The 23,417-nt window shown below is 38.6% G+C and overlaps 13 protein-coding genes across 13 annotated transcripts; 4 read left to right on the plus strand and 9 right to left on the minus strand.

Moving 5' to 3' along the window:
- Positions 1 to 119: 119 nt before the first annotated feature.
- On the plus strand, positions 120 to 2,153 carry ssp1 (calcium/calmodulin-dependent (CaMKK) protein kinase Ssp1; the record flags this gene model as incomplete). The annotated part of the gene is made up of 1 exon (XM_056183234.1): positions 120 to 2,153. The coding sequence occupies one exon, from the start codon at positions 120 to 122 to the stop codon at positions 2,151 to 2,153; it is 2,034 nt and encodes a 677-aa protein (XP_056039690.1).
- A 528-nt stretch (positions 2,154 to 2,681) lies between these two features.
- Positions 2,682 to 3,369, minus strand: set7 (histone lysine H3-K37 methyltransferase Set7; the record flags this gene model as incomplete). The annotated part of the gene is made up of 2 exons (XM_056183235.1): positions 2,682 to 3,092; positions 3,334 to 3,369. The coding sequence occupies 2 exons, from the start codon at positions 3,367 to 3,369 to the stop codon at positions 2,682 to 2,684; spliced, it is 447 nt and encodes a 148-aa protein (XP_056039007.1).
- A 469-nt stretch (positions 3,370 to 3,838) lies between these two features.
- Positions 3,839 to 6,709, plus strand: SOMG_04451 (Rab GEF, implicated in endosomal transport; the record flags this gene model as incomplete). Its single annotated transcript, XM_056183236.1, has 1 exon — positions 3,839 to 6,709. The coding sequence occupies one exon, from the start codon at positions 3,839 to 3,841 to the stop codon at positions 6,707 to 6,709; it is 2,871 nt and encodes a 956-aa protein (XP_056039517.1).
- A 269-nt stretch (positions 6,710 to 6,978) lies between these two features.
- On the minus strand, positions 6,979 to 7,671 carry SOMG_04452 (SPCC297.06c-like, conserved protein; the record flags this gene model as incomplete). The annotated part of the gene is made up of 1 exon (XM_056183237.1): positions 6,979 to 7,671. The coding sequence occupies one exon, from the start codon at positions 7,669 to 7,671 to the stop codon at positions 6,979 to 6,981; it is 693 nt and encodes a 230-aa protein (XP_056039515.1).
- Positions 7,672 to 8,556: 885 nt separating this feature from the next.
- qcr7 (ubiquinol-cytochrome-c reductase complex subunit 6) lies at positions 8,557 to 8,952 on the minus strand (the record flags this gene model as incomplete). Its single annotated transcript, XM_056183238.1, has 1 exon — positions 8,557 to 8,952. One exon carries the CDS (start codon positions 8,950 to 8,952, stop codon positions 8,557 to 8,559), a length of 396 nt encoding a protein of 131 aa, XP_056039005.1.
- A 460-nt stretch (positions 8,953 to 9,412) lies between these two features.
- ima1 (inner nuclear membrane protein Ima1) lies at positions 9,413 to 11,152 on the minus strand (the record flags this gene model as incomplete). The annotated part of the gene is made up of 1 exon (XM_056183239.1): positions 9,413 to 11,152. The coding sequence occupies one exon, from the start codon at positions 11,150 to 11,152 to the stop codon at positions 9,413 to 9,415; it is 1,740 nt and encodes a 579-aa protein (XP_056039797.1).
- Positions 11,153 to 12,199: 1,047 nt separating this feature from the next.
- Positions 12,200 to 13,151, plus strand: SOMG_04455 (Rab GTPase binding; the record flags this gene model as incomplete). The annotated part of the gene is made up of 3 exons (XM_056183240.1): positions 12,200 to 12,475; positions 12,634 to 12,926; positions 12,983 to 13,151. The coding sequence occupies 3 exons, from the start codon at positions 12,200 to 12,202 to the stop codon at positions 13,149 to 13,151; spliced, it is 738 nt and encodes a 245-aa protein (XP_056039393.1).
- A 529-nt stretch (positions 13,152 to 13,680) lies between these two features.
- Positions 13,681 to 14,658, minus strand: nnr2 (NADHX dehydratase Nnr2; the record flags this gene model as incomplete). Its single annotated transcript, XM_056183241.1, has 1 exon — positions 13,681 to 14,658. The coding sequence occupies one exon, from the start codon at positions 14,656 to 14,658 to the stop codon at positions 13,681 to 13,683; it is 978 nt and encodes a 325-aa protein (XP_056038994.1).
- A 648-nt stretch (positions 14,659 to 15,306) lies between these two features.
- spt3 (SAGA complex subunit Spt3) lies at positions 15,307 to 16,215 on the minus strand (the record flags this gene model as incomplete). Its single annotated transcript, XM_056183242.1, has 1 exon — positions 15,307 to 16,215. The coding sequence occupies one exon, from the start codon at positions 16,213 to 16,215 to the stop codon at positions 15,307 to 15,309; it is 909 nt and encodes a 302-aa protein (XP_056039514.1).
- Positions 16,216 to 16,825: 610 nt separating this feature from the next.
- str2 (plasma membrane siderophore-iron transmembrane transporter Str2) lies at positions 16,826 to 18,675 on the plus strand (the record flags this gene model as incomplete). Its single annotated transcript, XM_056183243.1, has 2 exons — positions 16,826 to 17,049; positions 17,121 to 18,675. The coding sequence occupies 2 exons, from the start codon at positions 16,826 to 16,828 to the stop codon at positions 18,673 to 18,675; spliced, it is 1,779 nt and encodes a 592-aa protein (XP_056038950.1).
- A 202-nt stretch (positions 18,676 to 18,877) lies between these two features.
- jmj4 (histone demethylase jmj4) lies at positions 18,878 to 20,379 on the minus strand (the record flags this gene model as incomplete). The annotated part of the gene is made up of 2 exons (XM_056183244.1): positions 18,878 to 20,295; positions 20,352 to 20,379. 2 exons carry the CDS (start codon positions 20,377 to 20,379, stop codon positions 18,878 to 18,880), a joined length of 1,446 nt encoding a protein of 481 aa, XP_056039784.1.
- Positions 20,380 to 20,883: 504 nt separating this feature from the next.
- Positions 20,884 to 21,471, minus strand: rpl6 (60S ribosomal protein L6; the record flags this gene model as incomplete). The annotated part of the gene is made up of 1 exon (XM_056183245.1): positions 20,884 to 21,471. One exon carries the CDS (start codon positions 21,469 to 21,471, stop codon positions 20,884 to 20,886), a length of 588 nt encoding a protein of 195 aa, XP_056039755.1.
- Positions 21,472 to 21,893: 422 nt separating this feature from the next.
- apn1 lies at positions 21,894 to 23,322 on the minus strand (the record flags this gene model as incomplete). Its single annotated transcript, XM_056183246.1, has 3 exons — positions 21,894 to 22,617; positions 22,696 to 22,950; positions 23,138 to 23,322. 3 exons carry the CDS (start codon positions 23,320 to 23,322, stop codon positions 21,894 to 21,896), a joined length of 1,164 nt encoding a protein of 387 aa, XP_056039754.1.
- Positions 23,323 to 23,417: the final 95 nt, after the last annotated feature.

The following is a 23,417-nucleotide window of genomic DNA, read 5'->3' on the forward strand; positions in this document are numbered from 1 at the left end:
ATAGTCGAAACTCAGAAGTTTCATTCGAGCGCATGCGTTGTTTTATTTGAGAAAACGGAGTTCATGATTTTAATTTGAGCTGAAGAAATCTAACTTTTTGATCGGAGCGAGATTTATTCATGGGATTGTCGAATAACGATCAAAACCCTAACAACACCAATCTTTTCCGAAAGCATACGTGGCACCCGGAAACGAATGATTTAAAGAAAGAAAGGCGGGCTAGCGGTTTACCTGGGGATTTCAATGGAACAGCTTCGGAGTTGGATCAATCGGATTCTTTTCGAAAGCGAAACTTCAGCGCCGGTGACTATGTCATTTCGCCTGGGTCAAATGGTGCCGGAGGAAGTACTTTAACCCATTCCTGGACGTTTCAACCTGGCCGACACAACCAGGGTTTATATTCTAACAATTTCCGAGAAGCCCAACGCCAATGGAAGCGCTTACAAGAGTGGGGTGAAGTTAAAGAAACGAAGAAAATAAAAAAGCGATTTGATCGGTTCTCTGGCCGGAAATTCATTAACGACTATGAGATTCTCAGCGAAGTTGGTCGCGGCATGCACGGAAAGGTCAAGTTGGGCCGTGAAATGAATACCAAGGAACTGTTAGCTATTAAGATTATCCCCAAAACGGAGCGTCGTCCCAAGCTAGGCCGTGCTAATTCTGGAAGCCAAAAAGAGAAAGTACGTCGCGAAATCGCTATTCTGAAAAAGTGTATTCATCCGAACGTTGTCCGTTTGCGTGAGGTCATTGATGATCCAAATTCTACAAAAGTATATTTGGTCCTTGAATGTATGAATGGAGGCGAGATTCAGTGGTCGGAAAATCAGTCTCCTCTTTTATCTGTCGAACAGGCTCGCCAGTATTTCCGTGATGTGGTCTGTGGTCTTGAATACCTTCACTATCAAGGGATCATCCATCGAGATATTAAGCCTGCCAACCTTCTTTTGAGTTCTTCGGGATGCGTTAAAATATCCGATTTTGGAGTTTCCTATATAGCACGTAGCGGTTTAAATGAAGAAAATGATGTTGAACTCGTAAAGACCGTAGGTACGCCGGCCTTTTTTGCTCCTGAGCTATGTTGGACGGATTTAGACCGTCCCAGGCCGAAAATATCCGAAGCTATTGATGTGTGGGCTTTAGGTGTCACCCTTTTCTGTCTTTTGTTTGGCCGGTGCCCTTTTCAAGCGTCCATGGAATATGAGTTGTTTGATAAGATCGTTAATGAACCTTTACGGATCCCTGATGCCCCCGATATAGGAGACGACGGTCGTGATTTGCTTAACAGATTGCTTAACAAAGACCCGAATACTCGTATAACGTTGGCTGAAGTAAAGCGTCACCCATGGACAATTCGTGATATGCCAGACTTTGAAGATTGGTTTAAGGGTACAAACCCTGAAGCAAGCGGCCGTGTTGAAGTATCCAATGATGAAGTTGCTTCTGCTATTAGTTTGGTTGGTCGTTTGCGTAGAAAGCTTGGTAAGCTTTTCCGCTTTCGTCGTCCAAAAACACAAGAGCAGGAATCACAAGAACAGGAATCTTCAACGTCTCCTTCTGATTCGTCCTTGCGTAGGGAAACCGGTACCAGTAATTCATCAATTGCTTTATCCCCCAGTCAGTTATCCGATTCATTCAATCACATGTCTGTGGATAAACAAGAAAATAACGCAGGCGAGTCCGAAGAAAATGCTAGGGACGCAGGTGCCGGTGGGGGAGGTCAGCACTTGGAGAAACCTAAGATTGATTTCAATTGGGACCGTTCCCCTATGAGTGAGATTTCAAACCCGGTTGAAGAGGTTGATACAAAACCTGACGAAGATGATTACGATGAAGATGATTCTTCTGATGACCGAAGTCCAGATTCGTTAAGTATGCATCCAGGGGGAGCTGGTTATGATGTCTATTGTCAAGCTTACACGGATTCACATAATAATAGAATGGAATATTCCCAACAGGCCGATCATGACTTGAAGAAAGACCAGGTCCCGATGGTTGCTTGGCGTGACTATGAGCATTTAAACAGGTCTCGCCCGGGGGAGGATCCAAATTATAATTCTATTTCAGGTTTTCTATCTGCCAATGGGTTGCCCATGAGCCAAGCTCCAAGTACTTCTCCGTATATCTTTGAACATCCCATGACTTCGAGTCACTAAGCTTTTGTTGATTTGATTGTGGACTCGTTTTTTTCCATTTTTGATATTGTGTTTTTATATATTTGGCTTTACAATGGTGAGTTGTCATTCGTTTTTTATTAATGTCATTATGCGTTCGTCTGAAGTTGCTTGTTCTGAAAAGCACTCTTATTGATTTGTTCGCCATAAACGTTCGAATTATGGAGGAACCATGTCCTTAGGTAGTGCTTGATACATTCCATTCGTTTTATTTATGATTCGACTATTGTTATGTTTGAGAAATTAAATATATTTCATTGAGTTGAATCTTTTGATCTTTTAAGCTAAACACAATACATAAAAAATTAAATATCCTTTGTTAAATAAAGTTGTCTATTACAAATGATGAAAAGAGAAAAGGGAAGTTAAAAGGACATAAACACTATTTAAAGAGTTTAAAACAAACCATGATATTCCACATAACCTAACACTAGTAAGAAGAGCAATCACTGAATCTGTGAAGCTGATTTATATATATATATATATATATATATATTTTCTATTGTCTATTTACAGAAGCAGGTTTTGAAGAAAACTACTTTCCTCTTCAGAAGGATCATGGTGATTATGGTCAGAAGTTGAGCCATCGTCGAACCATAGATGCTCACCGTAAGATATACACAATTCTTCACAAGGAGATACCTCTCGCAAAGTAAAATAAGATATACAGCGGTTTGGTTCGTCCTTTTTCCAGTAAACATTAGGACACCGATCATGATTAAACATGCTACCCAACCCAAGGGCTAATCCCTGTCTGCCGTTTGACCAAACATAAGTATACTCATTTAAAATAGTGTATTGTCCATGGTTAGCATATTGATCCTTTTCAAATAACAAAACCGGGCTAACCTCAATACAGGTATGAGCAGGTAAGGGTTCTAAGGCAAACACACCTCGACCTTTTGCTTCAGTATCTCGAATCTAACAGATATTAGTGAGAAAAAAACTGGTCAATAAAGAAAGCTGGTTGAATTATGTATTTTTGTTTCTGTCCAGGAAACAAGCAAGCGCGAAATTGATTTCGTAGTATTGTTCACGAGCAAGGAAAAGGAAATCAAGAAATCGTAGTTGAGCCGATGAAAAGCAAAGAGAAAATAAGAAGGGTTCGGCATCAAGGTAAAAAAAGCCAACCATTGAGTCATACTTGGACAAAGTAACTTACCTCTACTGGACGGTCAAAAAGCGAAACTGTCTTCATTGAGCTTCAATAAACACAAAGAGAAGTTGTAATTATTCTAAGTTTTTCTTTTCGCCTTGCCATACACTTTTTTTCACAGAACTTCAAGATTTCGCCTTCTTTTCTAAAGTAACGTGTTACCCTAAAACATAAATAAATTATTTTTTTATTTTTTTGAACAGCTGCTAGGTTTTCAAAAAGCCTACAAGATACAGTCCTTTTAAGGATAAAACGAAACTTTTTGGAAGGTTAGTTTTAAAAAAAATTGCGATGACTTCAAATTTTTAGGAACTGTTGAATACCAATGTCGCTCTACCTCGTAATTCAAGAATTTTCTCCAAAGTAAGTAGAACACAAGTATACGTTTTCAACCTGTTCCTACAGGGCTGGTAGAATGGAAAACGCCTGTAATAGGGCTAATATAGAATAGAATTGCACAAGGAAAGAGAATTCGTATTGTGAATGGGAACAATGATTTAATTGCATTGGAATGGAAACAATTGCAGGTCATTTCTTTCTCGTAGGATTGTCGAGGAAGACGTTCAGTGATGTGGTAGCGGTGCATAAACAGAATGAAGAGAGCGGTGTCTCAGGGCAAAGCAATGCTTTGGCAATGAATGTGAGCAAACGCCTTTCATTGAAACAAACACCAGGTGCTTCGCCATCATCATCTCGAAACAAAGATGAGAATCATCCTGGAAGCTTGTTTACTTCTCCATCCATTTCAAGATCCCCTTGTCGAACTTCCTTAGATCACAATTCTTCTCCAAACGTATCAAATCTTGCTGAAAAAAGCAAGAGCAGTTCTTCTGTAACTGATTCAAGCGTTACTACTCCGAGTCTATCTCGAAAGAACTCTGTCTCCCAACTGTACCCTCAGAATAAGCCTTCTCTGAATTTATCTGGTCTTAATAAGGATCGTTTACAAACTCGCTTCAGTATAGGCACGAATTATACACTGTCCGACGTTTACAAGTCTTACGACGCTTATTCAGAAGACCTTCCTTTTACTCCTTTTTTAAACCCTCTAGAAAGATGCTTTCCTCCCTCTTTGTTGCAGAGATATCCATCCCCAAAAGATATAGATAAAGAAAATGCAGAGTCTTATCGTTGCGAGTTTCCCAATTACGTCCCAATGTTTGTGTTTCCTAATGACATAACTATCAAGCGGTCTTGCACTCGTCCTGCTTCAACGCACCATACGTTTGGCTTGACAAGTGAGGACAACTCCAAGGTTTATGGCATTTGCTTGATTAATTGGGTAAAGATGCCTTTGGAGATGCAATCGGACCTACGAAAGGCTTGTGATATTTGGCGAAGTCTTTATGCATCACCAGAAGATTTAGAAGTTGCTAATATTTTGTTGTTTAAGCTGCGTGCCGAAAAAGATCATCTTTCGCAACTACGTGAGATGAGCAGAAAGGCCGAGCAAACTCCCTTTTTAAACGCATATTTCTCAGAGCAGTTTGCTACACACGAAGAAAATATACATCTTTACGAAGAGATGTTACGTCCTATGAAAAATTTACTTTTTGGATTAACTGATATATTCACTGAAGGCGAACATCTTTGGTTGCCAAAGGCATATGGCCTTTTAACTAAACGGCCTTACTTGCAGTCTTTCTGTCGTGATTGGCTTCGAGTTTTATGCTCATCCCTTCTTGTCGATGAGCTTGATTACATTCCTCCTTCTGACGTTGCTTTCTTACGAAATATGTCTATTGAGGCTTACATTAAAAACGTATGCGATGAAATACCTTTACCGCCCAGAGGACTTTCTCAAACTCGTGTTGAAGTTGGACCTCTCCAACTCTGTGCTTTTCGAAGTCCTTTGAATGAAATTCCTGGATGGAGTGATGTGGATTTGTATCCTCTATTTCGTGCTTTAGACTTCCGGAACATCCTAACTCTTTTCGAAGCGGCGCTGCTAGAGTCGAAAATTTTGTTTTTATCTAAAAGTATAAGCATGCTTAGCTATGCGTCATTCGCTCTTATTCATCTGCTTTATCCACTAGAATGGCAGGGTTTATTCATTCCTGTTCTATCGAGGAGGTTGATTTCGTGTCTGGAAGCACCTTGCTCTTATATCATTGGTATTTCCAGTGATGCTATAGCTTTGGAAAATTTACAGTCGGATAGTATACCGCTTGTTGTATGCGATTTGGATAATAATTTGGCGAAAACTTATGGAACCCCGGTTACTTTACCTGCTTCCCTACGGCATAAATTGTATGCGAACTTGAGTACAGCTGCTCCCCTGCACTCTCATTACGATATACCTTTTGGGGTTCCAAAATATGTGTGTGAAACTTATCCTAATAAAACGGTGCCTTTGAGTACCACGACTAGTTTTCCGTTTCGAGAAAGGTTTCATGTTCCGTCCTTCCTTTCTCGAAATCCTTGGGCTAGCAGAAATTTGTATGTGGTACCACCGGTATTAAATGGTTTCCTAAGATTTCATGAAAACAATTCAAACATTACAATTCCGAAACAATTCGGTCTTACAAGATCATTGAGTAGAATCTCTTCTCATGGGCGCTTAACAGCTGAGCATTCGCGTCACTTCTCATCTCCACCTTCGACCAGGTCTGATTCTCCTATGGTACACGAATCTAAACTTCCGTATTCATCTGTTTCTGAAAGCGTTCGGAGAAACTCAATGACAGCTGCTCATACGTACTGCGATGGACAGCATGAAGAGCCTTTTAAAAAAAATAAATCTGCTGTGAACGTCCCTTACATAAACAACGTTGCCGAGAAAATGAGTAAGCATCTTCTTTATAAGGAAGGACACAAACTTCGATACGTTTCCATTGATTTATATACGGTTGGTTCTTATGTTGTCTGTGCTGTTTCTGGTGCTCCCTTAGAACAAACTCATTTACGATGTGACAACTGTGGCTTACATATTAATGTCGGGACAATTCGATACGTATGTTTGCCTTGTACTCCCGTTTGTTTTAATGGGCAATTGGTGTCAACTGCCTTTTTAAAGTTTTTTACGAAAATACTTGGTCCTTATAGACACTACTTTCAGAAAAAAGATGAAAATCACCAAGTTGGTCAAAGAAAGTACGAGTCATTCAACTATAAAAAATTTGCACGTCATTCATCCAAAATTCATGGAGATTGGATCTTTAGTTTTTGCAATACTCAAGCATTTTCCGAATTTGTGAGCGATCGATCTCAGTGTGATCGCAATGATCCAAAAATTGCCTTATTCGATCAGTTATTGTTATGCGAAAAAAATAATGGAAAGCCTCGTCTGTTTGGAAAACCCACATCTTTCTTGCAGGATAGAAGTTTTGAATTCCAAAAATTCGAGATAGCGCCCACGCCGGATTGTTCTTATGAAAAATAGTAAAGCTGTGCAATTGTTTGGTTACTCAGTCTTTGTATATTTAGTCGCTATTTATTTTGGTTTTATGCATTTTAAGAGAGTCATTATTTAACAAGATCATAAATGCAAATGCTTTAACGCATTCGATGTTTCTTAATTTACCCATTTTTCTTTTCTATCTATTTCTTATGATTACAGTAATAGTGAATAAATTATAAATACACAAGTAATGATACTTGTTTATCAATGAATTGCTAGCAAGTAAATAAAGGCAGAATAATATGAACCGACTAAGATGATCTTGTGAAGCGGCTCTGAGCCATTTCCCGTAACATTTCTATAGTTTTCTTTTCCTTCTCTTTCCGTTCCTGCATCTTTTGAAGGATTCCTTCGTCTTTCTGGGAGTGATGCACCTGTCGTTTTTCATCTCGCATTTTTTTTCTTAAACGCTCTCGTTCAATCTGCTTGGTAAAAGAGTCAGACTCACCAAATAAATCATTCTCATTCAATTCCGTTTCTTCATCTGACCGTTCACGGTATTGCTTCAGAGTGTGTTGTTTTTCCTTCTTTTTTTGCAACAGCGCTTGTTTACTTCCCGCTGGCTCTTTAGGCAGGATTTCGTCGAGCATTTCGGTTTCACGCCTTGCTCTTACCTTAGTTTCATAACGTTTGGAAGAATTTTGTTGTTCTTGAATCTGCTCCCGTAGTTCTTGACGATCGTACAAATCATCGCTTGTTGGTTTGCTTGGTCCCACCGATGACTGATCATTGTGGTGTGTTATAGGAGCCTGCATTAAGGAATACCATTGTTTGCGCATTTTTCCATCGTTCCAACGTTTCACAAATCTTCTCCAGAGGTCATGCTGTCTACTATGACTGCACCGCTCCAAGTCAATTTGCTTTTCTTCTTTGACAAAACGATGGAACAATAGCTGGTATTTTTGTTTACATACTGAACTTTGATGGTCTAAAATTTCTCTCATGACTCTCTTATTATCCTGAAAACGGCATACGTCTCTAATCAACCGGATATCCAATGCAACTGGTTTCTGAACATTTCCTGAATTATTTCAGAGTAGTCAAAGGGTAAAAGCGAAAACTTATATGCTGGATCAATCAGATTCAGTACTTATTAATGGTTAAAACGAAATGAAAAAAGTCAAATTAACATGCTCTACTTACAGAAAAAAGAGAAATCAAGAATCTAAAAGGACTGTAGAAAACCTGTAAATCGTACTCTGGCGCAACAAAACAGTATAACCAAGGATTGTAGTTAACTTGAATTTATTAACTCAATCACTTTTATTGGAAAACTCTAGTATTTAACAATGTAATTTTTTTGTGTGAATGAGCCTTGCTACTAAACAACTGGTATTATACTAATACAATGGAGGACGCTACATTAGAATGTTGGATGGGAAACACACATGAACTTCGAGGGGATAAATGGGCTGTTAATTAAAAAAGAACAATCATCAAATGACAGTCAAAGAAAGGCAAGGTATGAGAAAGCTCTCGAAACAGTTCCGAGATGGTTTTTGCATAACCCATACTTTTGTAGTTGTAAATTGTGAAGTAATTCAAAGGATTAACTGCAAATAGGGACAAAAGACGAATATGTTAGAAGACTGGTACATAGAGAAGGGAGGAAATTGAATACTGTATCATCAAGGATAACAGTAAGAAGTAGGACAGCCAGAATTGCATCGCTTAACCTCAGAAAACCATTGACATATTAGTACGTGAACAGTCAAACATTGAACTGAACGCAGCAAAAAACCCTTCTGGTATCGACTGCATCTAACTGTTTATGTTGGAATTTATGCGTTACTGGACCAAAGCATCCTACTTCTTGATAACCATCCCAATTAATGAGAGGGAGCGGCTTGCTTGGGGGTTCTGTCGACAATGAGAGAGTCAAAAGCCTCACGTTCTTGCTTCTCCTCCGCGACACGCTTGACGATAGGACGAAGGTAAAGGGTGTCCTCTTCACCCTTTGTCCATTCAGATTTGGGCAAGATTTTGTTTTCGATGCTCAACTGCATGGCGCGGCGGATACGGTACACTCTGTCGAAGGATTCTTGTTCCGGCAAACGGTTCAAAGCCTTTTCAACAACCTCGTTTTCTTCTAAAGTCAAATCATCGTAACGAAGACCAAATTTACGATAACCAGCAAGGTTGATATAAGCTTGAGAAACAGGCTTCAAAAGCTTATACAAAAAGGGAGATTTTTGAATGTACTTGGCTAAGGAGATGGGTTGCATGGTAACAAAAAGTAAATATTTGCGAAATTCAAACTATTTACTCTTCAATTAAAGAGGTTTCTTTGCGACAATTGTGATCCGTGAGATTGGCAGATGGTAAGTTGGAAAGTATCTTATAGGTATGGTATGCGAATATTGTCACTTGGTCTGTTTACTGTTGTTACTTGTTTGCTACAGACAAAAATGTTAACTGTTCGCAAAAAAATAGTTTATGAAAAAGTATGTAACAGAAAATGAATGGCAAATCTATTAACAATAAATAAATTATAAAACTAAAAACGAACATGTAAAGCAGACTAGAGCAACCTTAATATTACTTTTTTTAAAGTAAATCTTAGTTCGATTGAGACAAAATTTGAAAGAAAGGAGCATCAACCTATAGGCAATTACTTTTGAGTTTTCCGCGGTATATTCTTGTTCTCATAAGCATCTCATATATAATATAGAAAGGTCGGAACCCTTATGCCTCTAAAACATAGCTATTGCGATACATATAAATACAACAAGAGCTTAGCCCCGCAAGGAGCAAACAAACAAAATTCATCCTGTTTAATTGAAAAAGTCGTTGTATAGCCCATAGAAATGCAATGAAGCTAATACTTAGTACTGTAGCTAAAAGCCCGTTTCTTCTTCGGATTGTGGTTTTGGCTTCTAAAACTTCAGCAGAATCATTGGTCAGGTTCAGCGTCTCGGAAAATAGATTTTCTATGCCAGAACGTTTGAAAAGAGCAGATTTCGTATCCTCTTCATGGTTTTTTTGTAACTGTGCTGTCTTCTTATTTTGATCTAACTTTTTGTTGATTTCCGGCTTTGGATCGGTTAACGTTGGCGTCGTTTTTATGGAATCCTTTCCTCTGAAACTCTGAGGTACATTTTGAAAACGAGTAGATTTTGCAGAATACGGACTTGAGGTTGGAAGAGCCTCGAGCTTTTTTTGAAGATTTGAAATTGGTGAGATCTTAGGCATTTCTGACAACTTTCGAAAATGTGAAGACAAAGGTGTTGTTTGAGGAAAAACGGGAGGCTTGGAATTGTTATCCTTTTTTTTTGCTCTGAAAGAACTTCCTCGTAACTTTTTTGTCAATGAGGCTAGTGTAGACTTGCTTCTCCTTGACTTTTTTGGATGTGCCGTATCTGCTAAATTTATTTTTCGAGGAGAGCGAAAATCTAGGCAAGAAAAACTAACAATTAAGAAGAATATAACGACAAAAAACAGGACGGTATGAACTTGAGAGATTGTGGAACGAACGTTATTAGCGTCTTGAAAAAATTCAGTCTTGACAGCAAACTCGTAAAGATTCAAAATATAGACAGACGCTAGCCGGATTAGAGTAGAGATGAACTGAGAACGAATGTATTGCTCTCTCCCATGAAGACTAGCAGATGAATCTTGAGAAAGAACAAGCCAGTAAGGATTCCAAAAAATTACAAAAAATCCCAGCCAAGTGATCATTGCACCTTGGCTCACACCTAAATTCAACAAGAAGAATTTAGAAATCTTCTTCAGCGATTCTTGAAGAAATGGTGGAAAAAAAGAGGGTATAATAGAATGGTAAAGATGCCAGCCTATAGCATGTGAATAAAAGAGGAAAAACCCAATTCCTCTCAAAATCCATATCATAGAGGAAAAGGAGCTAGTATTTGAAGAAGGAGTCGAATAAAGTTTCTCCTTCGACTGAACGAGCCACTGGCCTAAGACATGATTTTTGGCTTCATAGTTATTGGTTTCCAATTGTTTGTGAACAGGGCCGTAGCAACTATCACAAACAATAGGAAATTTTTCTTCTAGAGATTCTTTATATTTAGGAAAGGCAGCTTCATAAGCCTTATAATCAGGATGGTTTTGCTCAGGTAGAAAATCCGCAAGCATACGATTCACGAGCAGCTGGTTTCGCAAGCAGTTCTCGCAAAAAGGGCTCTTTATTTGTTTTCTTTCTACGGATCTTGAGAGAAAGTTAGGAGCAGATGTCTCATACGAAGGCGGTGTTGGAGGGCGATAGTCCACTACTTCTCCATTTTCATCAAAGTGGTTTGGAGCTTCACAGAGAGGACAGGTCCACTCCTTCATAGATCCATTTCTCGAACGTTTCACGTATTGGTTACAAGAAAAGCATCGTTTAAATGCCTTGTAGCCCATGCTTATTTGGTTTTTCTGATCTGGCGTCTCTTTACCTACGGTACTTCGTTTACCCCAGACCATATTCCATCCTTTGGGGAAAAGGAAGAAAAAGATGACTAAAATTCTATTGCTTGAAAAGAATCACAGAGTTTCTGGATGAAGGTAAGAAATGCACTTTCTTCCTACAGAATCAATCCGTGTTGTTCCAAAATCCCAACACTTAAAAGCAACAAAAAATAAAAGAAAAAGGAAGTAAAAAATAAAACTTTTTTTTAAATTATAATGAAAGATGAGGACAGCTAAAAAACATGGAAATTGCTGCAATGCTGAAAATGGTGGTTATAAATAGCGACTGCAATGGTTGAAACTTCAGAACCGATGAAGTCTGAGAACTTTTTCAATTGCACATGGAATGGTTAATTTTTATTTCGTTCATTACTTTCATTAGTAATGGTATCAAAAGCAGCACATGAAATGATACTCTGTTCTTTTTTTCAAACACAATGTAAACAAACCAGTTGATATTTTATTTACTAAACCAAGTTATGAAAGCAGATGCGAATAAAACTAAATAAATAGAATGAAGAAATTATATATTTTCTTAAAAGAAGCAATAAAATAGAATCAATTTGAGCAATCTGAATAATTTCAAAACACTGAACTTCTATCGTTAAAATATCATGTTAATGTGAAGGGAGTATGATATTTGTTTTGATGCATATTTCATGTGCAATTTGCAAGCAAACATACTTTGTACATTACTAATATTAAGCTGAATTGGCAGCTTCAAGTCGGCTTGCGCATGAGGAACGCCAAGAAGGTGCGTGGTCAAATTAGTAAGAAAAATGGTTACCAGGTAGCCATCATTCCTTTTTTTTAATGACACAGAACACTATTAATCCCTTCTTTGAAGGATATAGAGACTCTTAAACAGTTTATGTTAAGACTACTCTTACGGTTTCAACCATTTTGCTCATTTTGCGTTGAAATCGTACACAAAGAGAGCTGGTACTTTGAGAGGAAATAAATTCAAAGAAAGTACTTTATTTACCATTTAAGTGCTACTTTACTGTTTATATTCACACTTTTCTTGATTCTGTATAGGCATAACCCTTACTGTATACTCATATGGGAAGAGAATTGACTACGTACCCAGAGCATGCATGTGTGAAACCAAAACCCATGGCTTATTACAACAATCCAGCAAATTTACAGTATTACCAAGGGACTCTTCCCGAAACAAATTCCTATGCTGCACAGGCACGATCTTCTGGGTTTTATGATGAGCCTTTAAGTGAACCTCTAAGCCAAGGTTGGCTCGCTGCATTTTCTACCGGTGGATACCCAGGAGAACCCTCATTGCTTGAGGAATTAGACATCAATTTCGGTCACATAAAACAAAAAGTAAGTGAGATGATGCTTTTCCATCGGACACTCTGAATGCAAGCCAGCCTGAGAAACGATATCCAGATTTGAAATCCACGTCCATTGTGTTGGCTACAGAGATACCTTCTGTTCTATTTTTTTTTCATTGTAGTTTTTCTGCTAACGCTGTAAATTAGACCACACACGTACTGAATCCCTTCAAACATGTAGATGTTCATATAATGGATGACACTGATATGGCTGGCCCGGTGCTATTCTGTTTGTTATTCAGTACCTTTCTCTCCTTACACGGTCGATCCCATTTTGGATATATTTATGGAATAGCTCTACTCGGTTCACTCAGTTTGCATCTCGTTTTACGCTTAATGTCTGCGAGGAACTTATTTTACACCCGCACTGTCAGCGTCTTGGGATACTCTTTGCTTCCCTTGGTAGTAGTAGCCTTTTTTAAAAACTTGATATCTTTTAAGTACGTAGAAAATATCTCTTTTTATCTTAGGCGGACACGTACTAACTATGTTTAAGCGGAATTCTGGGATATGTCTGTGCTGCTTTTGCATCTATATGGAGCACATATGCTGCCAGTGCTATGTTTGTTGCCATTCTCCAAGTCAACAATATGCGCTTCCTTGTCGCCTATCCCATTGCTCTATTTTACGCCGTATTTGCTGTCGTTACTGTTTTTTCAAAATAATTGGATTTCTTGACAATCATTTTGCAATTACCTGATGGCACTTTGTTTCGTTGAAGCCTATCGAGTTTCTGCCCTGAAGACGTACGGTTTACCGATCTTTCATGAAATCTAGTTTGTAATGTGCTATTCGATTCCTTATGTTTCATTTTCTTTTATTGTATTATTTCTACCGTGGTATCCTTCCAAGTATAAATTCATCCTTGGCACATAATGGCTCAATATAATAAAAACTTACCAAATATGCGACCTTTTTATATATAGCTGTATAAACAAACGTATTTGGCATAAAATTTTATCGAAGATCAACCCCTTCTTTCACACACAAGATGAAGCAGTATACGTACTAGTCGAGAATGAACAAGACATCATACATATTTATTTGATGAATGCATAGATACAATATATATTTCTAAATAAGTATCCGTAGTATCAAAACATAAAAGAAAAATTACATAATCATCTAAAGATCGTAGCTATTCATTGACTTCACAACTCTCAAATTCTCGCAATGCTCATCAATCGTTCGAATCTATTCCTTAATCGGCTGTTCACTTGATGGAATTTCATCATCCATTAGAGCATTGTAAACTTGACCAACATGGCGAACCAAGTCACTTGACTGTGTTGCCCTTCCAGATTCTTTGAACGATACACGGCTGCACCATCTAGTAGTGGCACAAGCTCCATATGCTGCCAAAAACAAGCATTCCTTAGCATCCATGTCGCCTTCAATATCCCACTGTTTACCCAAGTAAGCCTTTCGCCAAGCAAGGAAAGTAACAAGAATACCAGTAAGGATATCGCCTTGACCACCACATCGTTTTAATCCTCCGGGAACAGAGCAAGCGTAGATTGTACCCCCATCCGAAATTATATCTTCTTTACCTTTTTGGACAATCAAAAGATTCAACTTTTTGGCCAGCTTTTGGCAGGCATCAGAGCCTTCGCTTTGAACATTTACTTTGTCACAAAGACGTTTAAACTCCACGACATTAGGCGTCAATACCACATTATGATATCCGCTCACTAGTTCAGGGCGCTGTTGAACTAAGAAGAGACCATCTGCATCAATTACCATAGGCATTTCCTTTTCCCGAGCATACTGAATAACTCTGGCAAGAGTCTCTAGCATCCATTCATCACGGCCCAAGCCTGGACCGATAACGATGGCATGCAATCGTTCCATCATAGGCTTGACAAGTTCCATGATACCATCAATAGAGTCACCAGGGTTTTTGTTTTCCTTTTCTCGTAAGAAAGGATGTACAATTAGGTCAGGAGAATAGCTTTTTATAACGTTTGCAGCATTCTTTTCACAGAAGATATGGCTTTGGTCAGTGCCAAAGAGCATAGAACTCATAGAAGAATAGTAAGGAGCTCCAGTATAATGCTGGCAACCGCCAAAAATACCCACTCGGCCAGCCTGTCCCTTATGCGCTGATCCAGACAATGGTGGTATAATACGCTTGACACGAGTCAAAAGATTTCCCTTCTGAGACGATGACATTGAGAATATGAAGTTTTATAGAAAGATTCACTTAAACTTTTTTGTTGCAAAAAATAAAAGATCAAATCGATACCAAAAGTTTGAGAGTCTGTAAATTGTTTCTGTGGATGGGTATAAGTAGGACATATACCGAAGCATTTGCGTATATATGATGTGGAACATTTGTATGATGAATGTGTTTCAGCTAAAGAAAAGAAAGGTAAAGAACGCTGAAAAAAAAATAGGTTCTTTTGATGCTCTTTTTCGTTAATTTCTGAGTTATTTTGTCGGGTTGCCCAGAATTGGTAAGAAAGCCTGTAAAACAAAACAAGCATTGAAGCGATTAGCCTAGCTAAGGAATAACGATACCAACATATAATTGCAAATTAAGAGTGTAAATAAACATGCATTATATAATCGAAAGCATATTTTAGAAACGTTTAAGACATAGTTTTTGCATAGACCCAAAACCTATAAGATTGCTACTGTCTTTTAAGAAACAATAAAAAAAGATAATATTTATAGAAAAAAATCCGTTAAAATGAAGGAAAACCACTGTTCCTTCGATGGTTCCACTATTCGTAGGTCATGAGCATTAGTAGTACATGGGGAACGGCATTCAGCTGTTCCAGTAGATTCACGTATAAGTCGTCACAAGATATATACCATCTAAATTAAATAGACTCTTGATTTGACCAATCCGCCATTAAAGCTTCTCATAGAAGTGTGTTTTTTGTTGGGTACTTGTAATCGTCTAAAAGCTTCCAAGACATGAAATATTTGCAAAGGCGTCCTACCCTCAGTTAGACCATCAAACAAATAACGCTCCTTTGGATGGTTTGGAACATGATAACTCCCATGTCTTGTATTATCTTGCATTTGGTCCATCCTTTGTTTGACTGCCAAAGCCTCTTCCGTTAAGGTCGCAACGATCTCAAAAGTCAAAAAGCCCAAAATATCAACTATGTCGTTATCTGGACGAGTTTCTGTTAACACAGACATACCACACCATTCGCGAAAGCGCTTTCCTTTTCGGTACGTAAAACTAGCTTGACGACACTCACTCCAGTGAACATATTCCTCTCTGGTCATTTTTTTCGTCCGTTCATCAGCTAGTTTTAACCTTTCTCTTGTCGCATATGCCATCTCCATCATGTCATCATCGTCCTCAAACTCTTCAGTTTCTGGTACTGGCTCTGAAAACATATTTTTCACCTCCCATGGCATGGCCACGGGAGCAGTCAATGTTTTCGTCTTGGATTCTACCTCTTCAAAAAGTTCTTTTGTATCGGCGGCATTAGCATCTTGTTCTTTGGCCTTTTTTCGGACTTCTTTCCATGATAAATATGTCTTGAGCCGGTTGACTTTTGCTCGATCGTGCCGAATTAAAAAAAATAAATCCTCAACGTTAATGGATTTTGCGCCCTTTCGTATAGATAGTTCATTTGCTTGGATCAACATTTCCATGACTTGTCCTCGAATTAATTCTTCCACTAATTGAATAGTTTCTGGGAGAGGATCCTGTACCTCTCCCAAAATAAACATCATTTGCTGAATTTCAACTCTGTATTTACTCATTATTTCTATGTTTCAAATTCCAATCCTATTTCCCATGGTCCCCCTTCTTAGTGTAGTTGGGTACCAAGTGCATATGTAACGAATTGAGCTGTAGGGTATAAAACAACTTCAGAGGTTTTTCAATACCCAGTATCTATTTTTGTTTATAGAATTTTTATACAAGTTAGTAACCAATCTAGGATTTTTTTCGTTTATTTTCTTTGCTAAAGCACTTAGGCAAGTTTTTAGATATAAGGAAGTAGCTCGTTTATGACCTTCATGTCAGCATTTGTGATACATCAGTCCTTTGAGACCTGGAGAAAATTTAGGATAGCATGAAACTAAAGTAGAAAAGGAATTGAGTAAAGACCCGTTTATGATATTGTCATAGATCATCTACAGCAAAATCCACGGTAAGCAGCACAAAACATAAAAATGAATATAACTTTTTCTAATTTATAGTACTCTTTTAATAGAATTTAATGTACACCAGCAAACTCTTTTTGATTTATTATCGCATTGTTTACATATTCTCATACTCGTTTATAAGGTACTTTAAACCTAAGAGAATTATGATCTGATAACACTCACAACTCGACTGACCGAAATCTATCCTTTACCGATTTCGTGAATGAATCAGAATTATGGAACTATGGAGACAAATGAACCTTCTACCAATGGTTTTTACAATAAGAACACGATAGAAAGCCATTTGACCGATCAAGAAAGACAACTGGCGGTTTCACCAAGAACTCAGGTTGATCGACGGTCAGACATGTCCTTGGAAGGAGTCTCAAAAGTACAAGCCATTGCCTCTACTTGGTCAAGAAAATCAGTTATTATTGCATATTTAGGGTAAGCTCACTTCCTGCAATGGGATTTTATTTTATCTGATTGTACTGAACAATGTGCTAATGTTGCTTCAGCCTTTATTTATTAGCATTTGCTTCTTCACTAGAGCAACAAACAACTGTTTCTCTACAAAGATATGCCACTAGCAATTTTTCTGCTCATTCTAATTTGGCTACTATCAATCTCGTTAGCAATATACTCTTGGCCGTGGTTCGTGCTCCTATGGTCAAAGCAGGTGATGTATTTGGTCGTACAGAAAGCATAACTCTAGCTTTATGCATGGCTGTTTTTGGCTATATCCTCTTAGCCTGTTCACGAAACATTGGAACGTTTACCCTTGCTTACATCATCTATATTTGTGGTCAAACCGGCATTGGGATACTCTCTCAGCTCATTATTGCTGATACATCTTCTCTGTTAAACAGGGGAATTTTATCCGCTATTCCTGAACAGCCCTACCTTCTTACTGTCTGGATGGGACCAGGCCTTGCCCAAGCATTTCATCCTGAGAGAGCCATGGGTTGGAGAATTGGATACGGCATATGGGCCATTATACTTCCTATAGTATCTCTCCCTCTCTTACTTTCACTATATTCTAATCAACAAAAAGCTAAAGCAGCCGGCCTATACAGAGAACACCATCAATTTTTTAATAAGTCTACTTTTTATAACTTTTGGCAAGAATTAGATGGAGTCGGAATTTTATTATTCATTTCTGGATTCGGGTTGTTCCTTCTTCCTTTTTCCCACTCTAGCACAGTTGTATCTCCCGATTCTAATTTACTAACCTGCTTCACCATGGGATTGGGTCTACTTCTACTTATTGCTCTCTGTGTTTATGATACCAAGTACGCTGTTTACCCGATTTTTGCTTTGCGTTCTTTGAAAGATCGCACTGTATTGGGTGCGTGTTTCCTGATTTTCTTGTACTTTATGACCTATTCCATTTTTTCAAACTTTTTCACCTCGTACTTACAGGTAACGCATGACCTTTCCATAGACGTTAGTGGTTTAATTGTCAATGTGTTTATATTTTCCATGACCACTTCCGCTATTTGCTCTGGCTTCCTTATGAAAAAGTTTGCACGTTTTAAAATACTACTGAAGTTTTCTATTCCTTTGTACCTTCTCGGACTTATCGGTTACATTCTTTTTGGATTTGATAATGAAAATATAAATATTCGAAGGATTGTTTTTATGCTCTTTGTCGCTGGCGTTGGAGGCGGATTACTTACTCTTAGTGCTCAGGTGGCAGTTCAATCCGTGTCTTCGCATACGAAGGTAGGCCAGAATTTAACACTGTATCTGACCTTTTCTTCTGTTGGAGGTGCCTTTGGGTCTGCTATAGCAGGTGGTGTTTGGAGCAAGGAGCTTCCTTATAGGTTACTTACAAGCCTAGAAGGATTACTACCAGTTCCTGAAATTGAGTCTATTTTCCGAGATTTACGAACAGCTCTGTCTTACCCTCAGGGCTCCCACATAAGAAACTTAATTAATGAATCGTATTCTTCTACTCAGAAGGACTTGTTTCGAGTCTCCCTAATTTTTTCAATTTTAATGATTATTGGTCTTTATATAATTAGAGATGTTTCTTTATCCCCCGAATCTCAAGACGAACCGGCTGATTAAAAATCACAATTCCACTAATTATAGATAGACTGAATGTTCGTATTCCTCTTGTTATGAATTTTTTATTGTTTGATACCTCTAACCTAAAATACCCTCGATACTCAAGTGTTCATTCGTTTGGCTAGTTTATCAATACCTTATTTGTTTGAAGTTTCATGAATATTTGACTAAACAACCTTTTACCTAATTAATATACATTCAACTATTGTACCCTTTTCTTAGTCTGCTTTTGTGATGTAGATGATTCTCCTTCTAAATTTCTTTTTTCACTGGTACCAGTGGTAGCATACAAACGCTGTATAGCTTTAGAAACCATTGACCGTTTTGCCTTCCATACATCGCTATCCTCGTATGGGTGATCAAAATTTTGCAAATTATCCGGAGGATGAAACCAGTAGTTGAATGCTACGTGAATATTGCTTTCTCCTTCCGGACTTGAAGATGTAACTTCGTGGAACCAACTCGCAGGCAAATAAAACATATCACCGGGTTCCAAGTCTACAACTAAAGGATGTGTCTTTGATAGAGAGGTTCTTTCGTCTTCAGACACTGTAACGTCCTTAGCATCTTCAAAGTCCAAGTACTTGTGTAATCCAGGTACCGTAATTTTTGTGAAATGATCGGGTAGAGAGGGATTTTCATTATTCGGCTGAGAAACTTCCTCTTCGTTATCCAATTGATCTTCGACATTTGCGGAAGATAAGCCATCCTCCTTCTCAGTTGGAGATTCATTGAGTAAGCTATCAGCATCACCTTCTTGCAATTCGTCCCAATCATCTGTTTCTCCGCCAAGCTGCATCTGAAGGACATTGTCCATTTCTGCTTCATATTCTGCCTCTAGCTTTAGAATGGTGTCCTCCGAAGCCTGGACCTCTTTTGAATCAGCTAATTTCTTTTCCAGAAACTGAGTGTGCGCTATAGCAGCATCTAGTTCTGTCAAGCCATCACTACGTTGAGAACGATCTTCACCTTCGTAGGAAATAAGTCCATTCGGGTGAATTTTGGATATTTTGCCAGCCAACTGAAGATGAACCGCACTATCAGGCGAAAGAATCACAAATCGTTTGTGGCCTTTTACAACAGTATAAATGTTGTCATGATAATCATGGTGAAGACCAGAAGAAGTGCCGTCCTCGCTTCTACCAATCCAGATATTACATTGCTGAGGAACGAGATTTCCCATCAACGCAGGAGTCAAAGAGAAATCGGATAATAGATTGTTCGTTGGCGCTGGGCACAACGACTTAACAAGTAAAGAAACTTCATCATCACCATCCAAAACATCATCTGACTCGTCGTATTGGGTTGTCAAATACAGACGTTCACCTGCTTTTAGTCGCTCTAAAAACTCTGCAATGGTCATCTCATTACGACTCATTCCCTGACCAAAAGTCCCAGTAGAAGGATCTATAGGTTCGATCTTGCACACACTTTGCCCAACCTTTTCAAGAAAATAATCTTCTTGTTTCCAAAGATAGCCCTTCCAGTCTGTCTCTGGAAGAGGCGATTTTATGACCACAGGAAGTCGCTTAGAGACATAATCTTTATAAAATTGCTCGGGTGAAATGTGATTTACGCTGTCCAAAACAGGAACTTTATCTTCTTTCTTAGGGGAGAAACCTAGGAGAAAGCAAAATTAGCAAACTACATTTTTATTAACCAAATCTTATACATACCGCTATAAGAAGAAACGGAAGTGGACATATTTTATAATAATAAAAATTCAATCACATAAAAACCTACGTTCTCAGTGAAAATTCACGGGAAGTCAGTTCAAGCACAACTGAAAGGAGATTCTACAAACGTTATGAGTGAGACTTGTTTACAAGCATTGAAATGGCACCACCGTCGGTAAGATACGACCTTCAGTTGATATTTGGTTTTTACACTATCCTCATCTATACACATTCGTTTAGATTTGTTTTTATTTCCTGTTTCCACACAAAACGACAAATCCAGTTTACTTTTACTACATTACTTGACTTTGTTTATGACGATACATTGTATTGCAAGCTTTCAATATTACAGAAATCCAATAAACCAATTTACGTTAGAGTACTCTTTGAGTATGAAACCATCCTTGTTCTAACCATCCATAAAAACTTGGCTACATAGCTACAAAAGCACCAGAACTAAACAGACTGATAAATAAGGTCCTGCAAGTGCCAAAAACAATGATCGATTTACCTATTGCCAAAGTTTACGGATTTAAAACTTCATCAAGTGAGGGCGGTCACCGTTAGACAATGCAAAGGAAGCAGCAAGGTATTCCTTCATGTTGGGAACAGCCTTGATGGCAGGGAGAAGCTTGGCATCAACAGCCTTTTGGTCAGCGACACGTTCGGCGGGGAGAGCCTTCTTGGGAGCGTTTTCAGCAAAGAAAGCTTCATCCTTCTTAAGGGGACCGCTACGCTTGGGCTTAGCAAAGTAAGCTTGGTTGAACTTTTCAACGGGAATGCCAGAGACATCAAGCTTAGGGGCAGAAGTGGCGATCACATAACGGTGGTTGACACGACGAAGGGGAACACCGTTGACCTTGAAGGGACCAGTAACAACAAGAGTGTCTTCCAATTGGCTAAGGACGACAACACGCTTACCACGGAAGCGACCAGCCAACATAATGCAAACAGTTCCGGGTTGTAAAGAAGCACGGAGCTTGGTAGGGCGAACAGCCTTACGGGTCTTCTTAGGGACATTTTCGCGTAAAACAGGGTAGTATTTAGCGGCGGCTTCACCAGCAGGCAAAACCTGACGTTCTCCGCCATTCTTGGCTCCGTTAACCTTGACTGTAGACATCTCTCTTATGTTAAAGTTTTTGGGTGGTGTAGAGATTTTTCCTTGGTAAAATGGGAAATCTAGTGAAACCAAACGAACAGTCACATACGTTCTGTAGGTTAGGGCTATTTTCAAATAACCCTATATTGTCGGTTAAGATATAAGGAGGTAGGACGACGAATGTGTAAAAAAAAGTAACTCTGAAAATAACCGAAGTCTAACGATGAACAAGGTCTACTTCTAGTAAACAAACAATTATGCGCGTAAGGTGGAACAAAATAAACGTCGAAACAAAAGAGAATATTAGGATATTGAGTTTATATATAAATTTAATTTAAATGAAAGAGTTTCTTAATCTTTAGCAGTCGTCAATTGCGAGTTATATTAGTGAGTCACCCGACTGCCAAAATCGCACAACGTCAGCACATTCAAATCGTAGTGAGTTACGCTTCGGAGGCTTCTACGGTCTTTCGTGTTCGCTTCACTGTCTTTATAGTTGTCTGATTGGTAGTCAGCTCATCCTTTCGTTTTTTTCCGCCCCGTTTTGCTTCCTTCTGCTCAAACTTGCTCATTTGGTCTTTCCGTGATGACTCGCCCATGCCAGCTAGTCGTTTACTCTCCTCAAGAACGTAAGAGTCATCAGCGGATTTTCCTACCAGTGCGCGAAGGGTTACAAGCTCGTTTGCCCATGTTTCTGGTGTCTTAGCAGGTGTTTCAAGGACCATGGGGATTCCGTCCCACCTGGAATCATTCATAATTAATCGGAATGGCTCCAATCCCAAAAATCCCAAACCAATGTTCTCATGCAAATCACGGTTACTTCCTAATGGAGCTTTTGAGTCATTCAAGTGCCATCCACCGATATACTGTACACCAACCGTTTTGTCAAAGTCTTCTATGACTTTTTCATAACTTTCTTTTGTGCGTAAATCATAACCAGCAGCAAAGGAGTGACAGGTATCCAAGCAAACTTTCCAGCGATCCAAATTCTTGATCTTTGTTTTCAATGCTGCAAAGTCACTGAAAGTTCCCCCAAGACAATTTCCCTGACCAGCCATGTTTTCAGTAACAATGACCACATCTTTTGTAGCTTCATGAGCACGATTAATGCAATCTGCTAAATTGTTGATGCCTTCTTCTTTTGTACAAGTGGCAGTACTTCCTGGACTAACATGATTGCGTTAGAAACGAATCCCAAAGCAAAGGAACAGCACAGCCTTTTTTCTGTTTTCTATGTTTACTTACTGAAAATTGTAATTCCCTACACCCAAACGCTCACATCGCTTTAAATCATCAAGAAAACAATCATAAGCCTGTTCGCGTTTTTGTTTGTCTGCGTTTGCCATATTTATAAGGTAACTACCATGAACAAGGGCATGCTTTTTGGTATCGAATTTGTACTCCTTGGCCAGTTCTCGAAACTTTTCTGCGATTTCCTCTGGCATATCTGCAGATGTCCATTTCCTTTGAGATTTGACAAAGAATGCGCAGCTTGCAGCACTAATTTTGTTAGTAAAATATTAGCCCTATTGTCTATTCAAAAATCTTTTAACAATATTGAACGCCAAGGAGATCATAATTCATAAAAACTGATATTATTGTTCATTCAAGTGTAAACAAATCAGTTCTTGGTGTACCAACTCATGATGGCATTGTACGCACCACAACAGCATTGTACTTTACATACTTTATGTTTTTCATATTAATTAAGGAATTAAATACGCCACCAGCAGCAGATATGTGAGCACCAATATACTTTCCCATCATCTTTTCGTTTGATGTAGTAGCTTCTTCAGTAAGGACAGGCTTTTCCTCTTTGACTTCCACTTCAGCTACTGTTTTTGTTTCACAAACTTTTTGGACTTCTGACATCGGCTACTGTTTCTATACTTGTTATTTCCTCTGTTGGAACAGTTTGAAACTAAAGCCAATGCTCAGAAGTAACGAAGGTAACATAACCGACAACA

Source organism: Schizosaccharomyces osmophilus, chromosome 3, assembly GCF_027921745.1.
Source record: "Schizosaccharomyces osmophilus chromosome 3, complete sequence".
Classification (NCBI taxonomy): domain Eukaryota; kingdom Fungi; phylum Ascomycota; class Schizosaccharomycetes; order Schizosaccharomycetales; family Schizosaccharomycetaceae; genus Schizosaccharomyces; species Schizosaccharomyces osmophilus.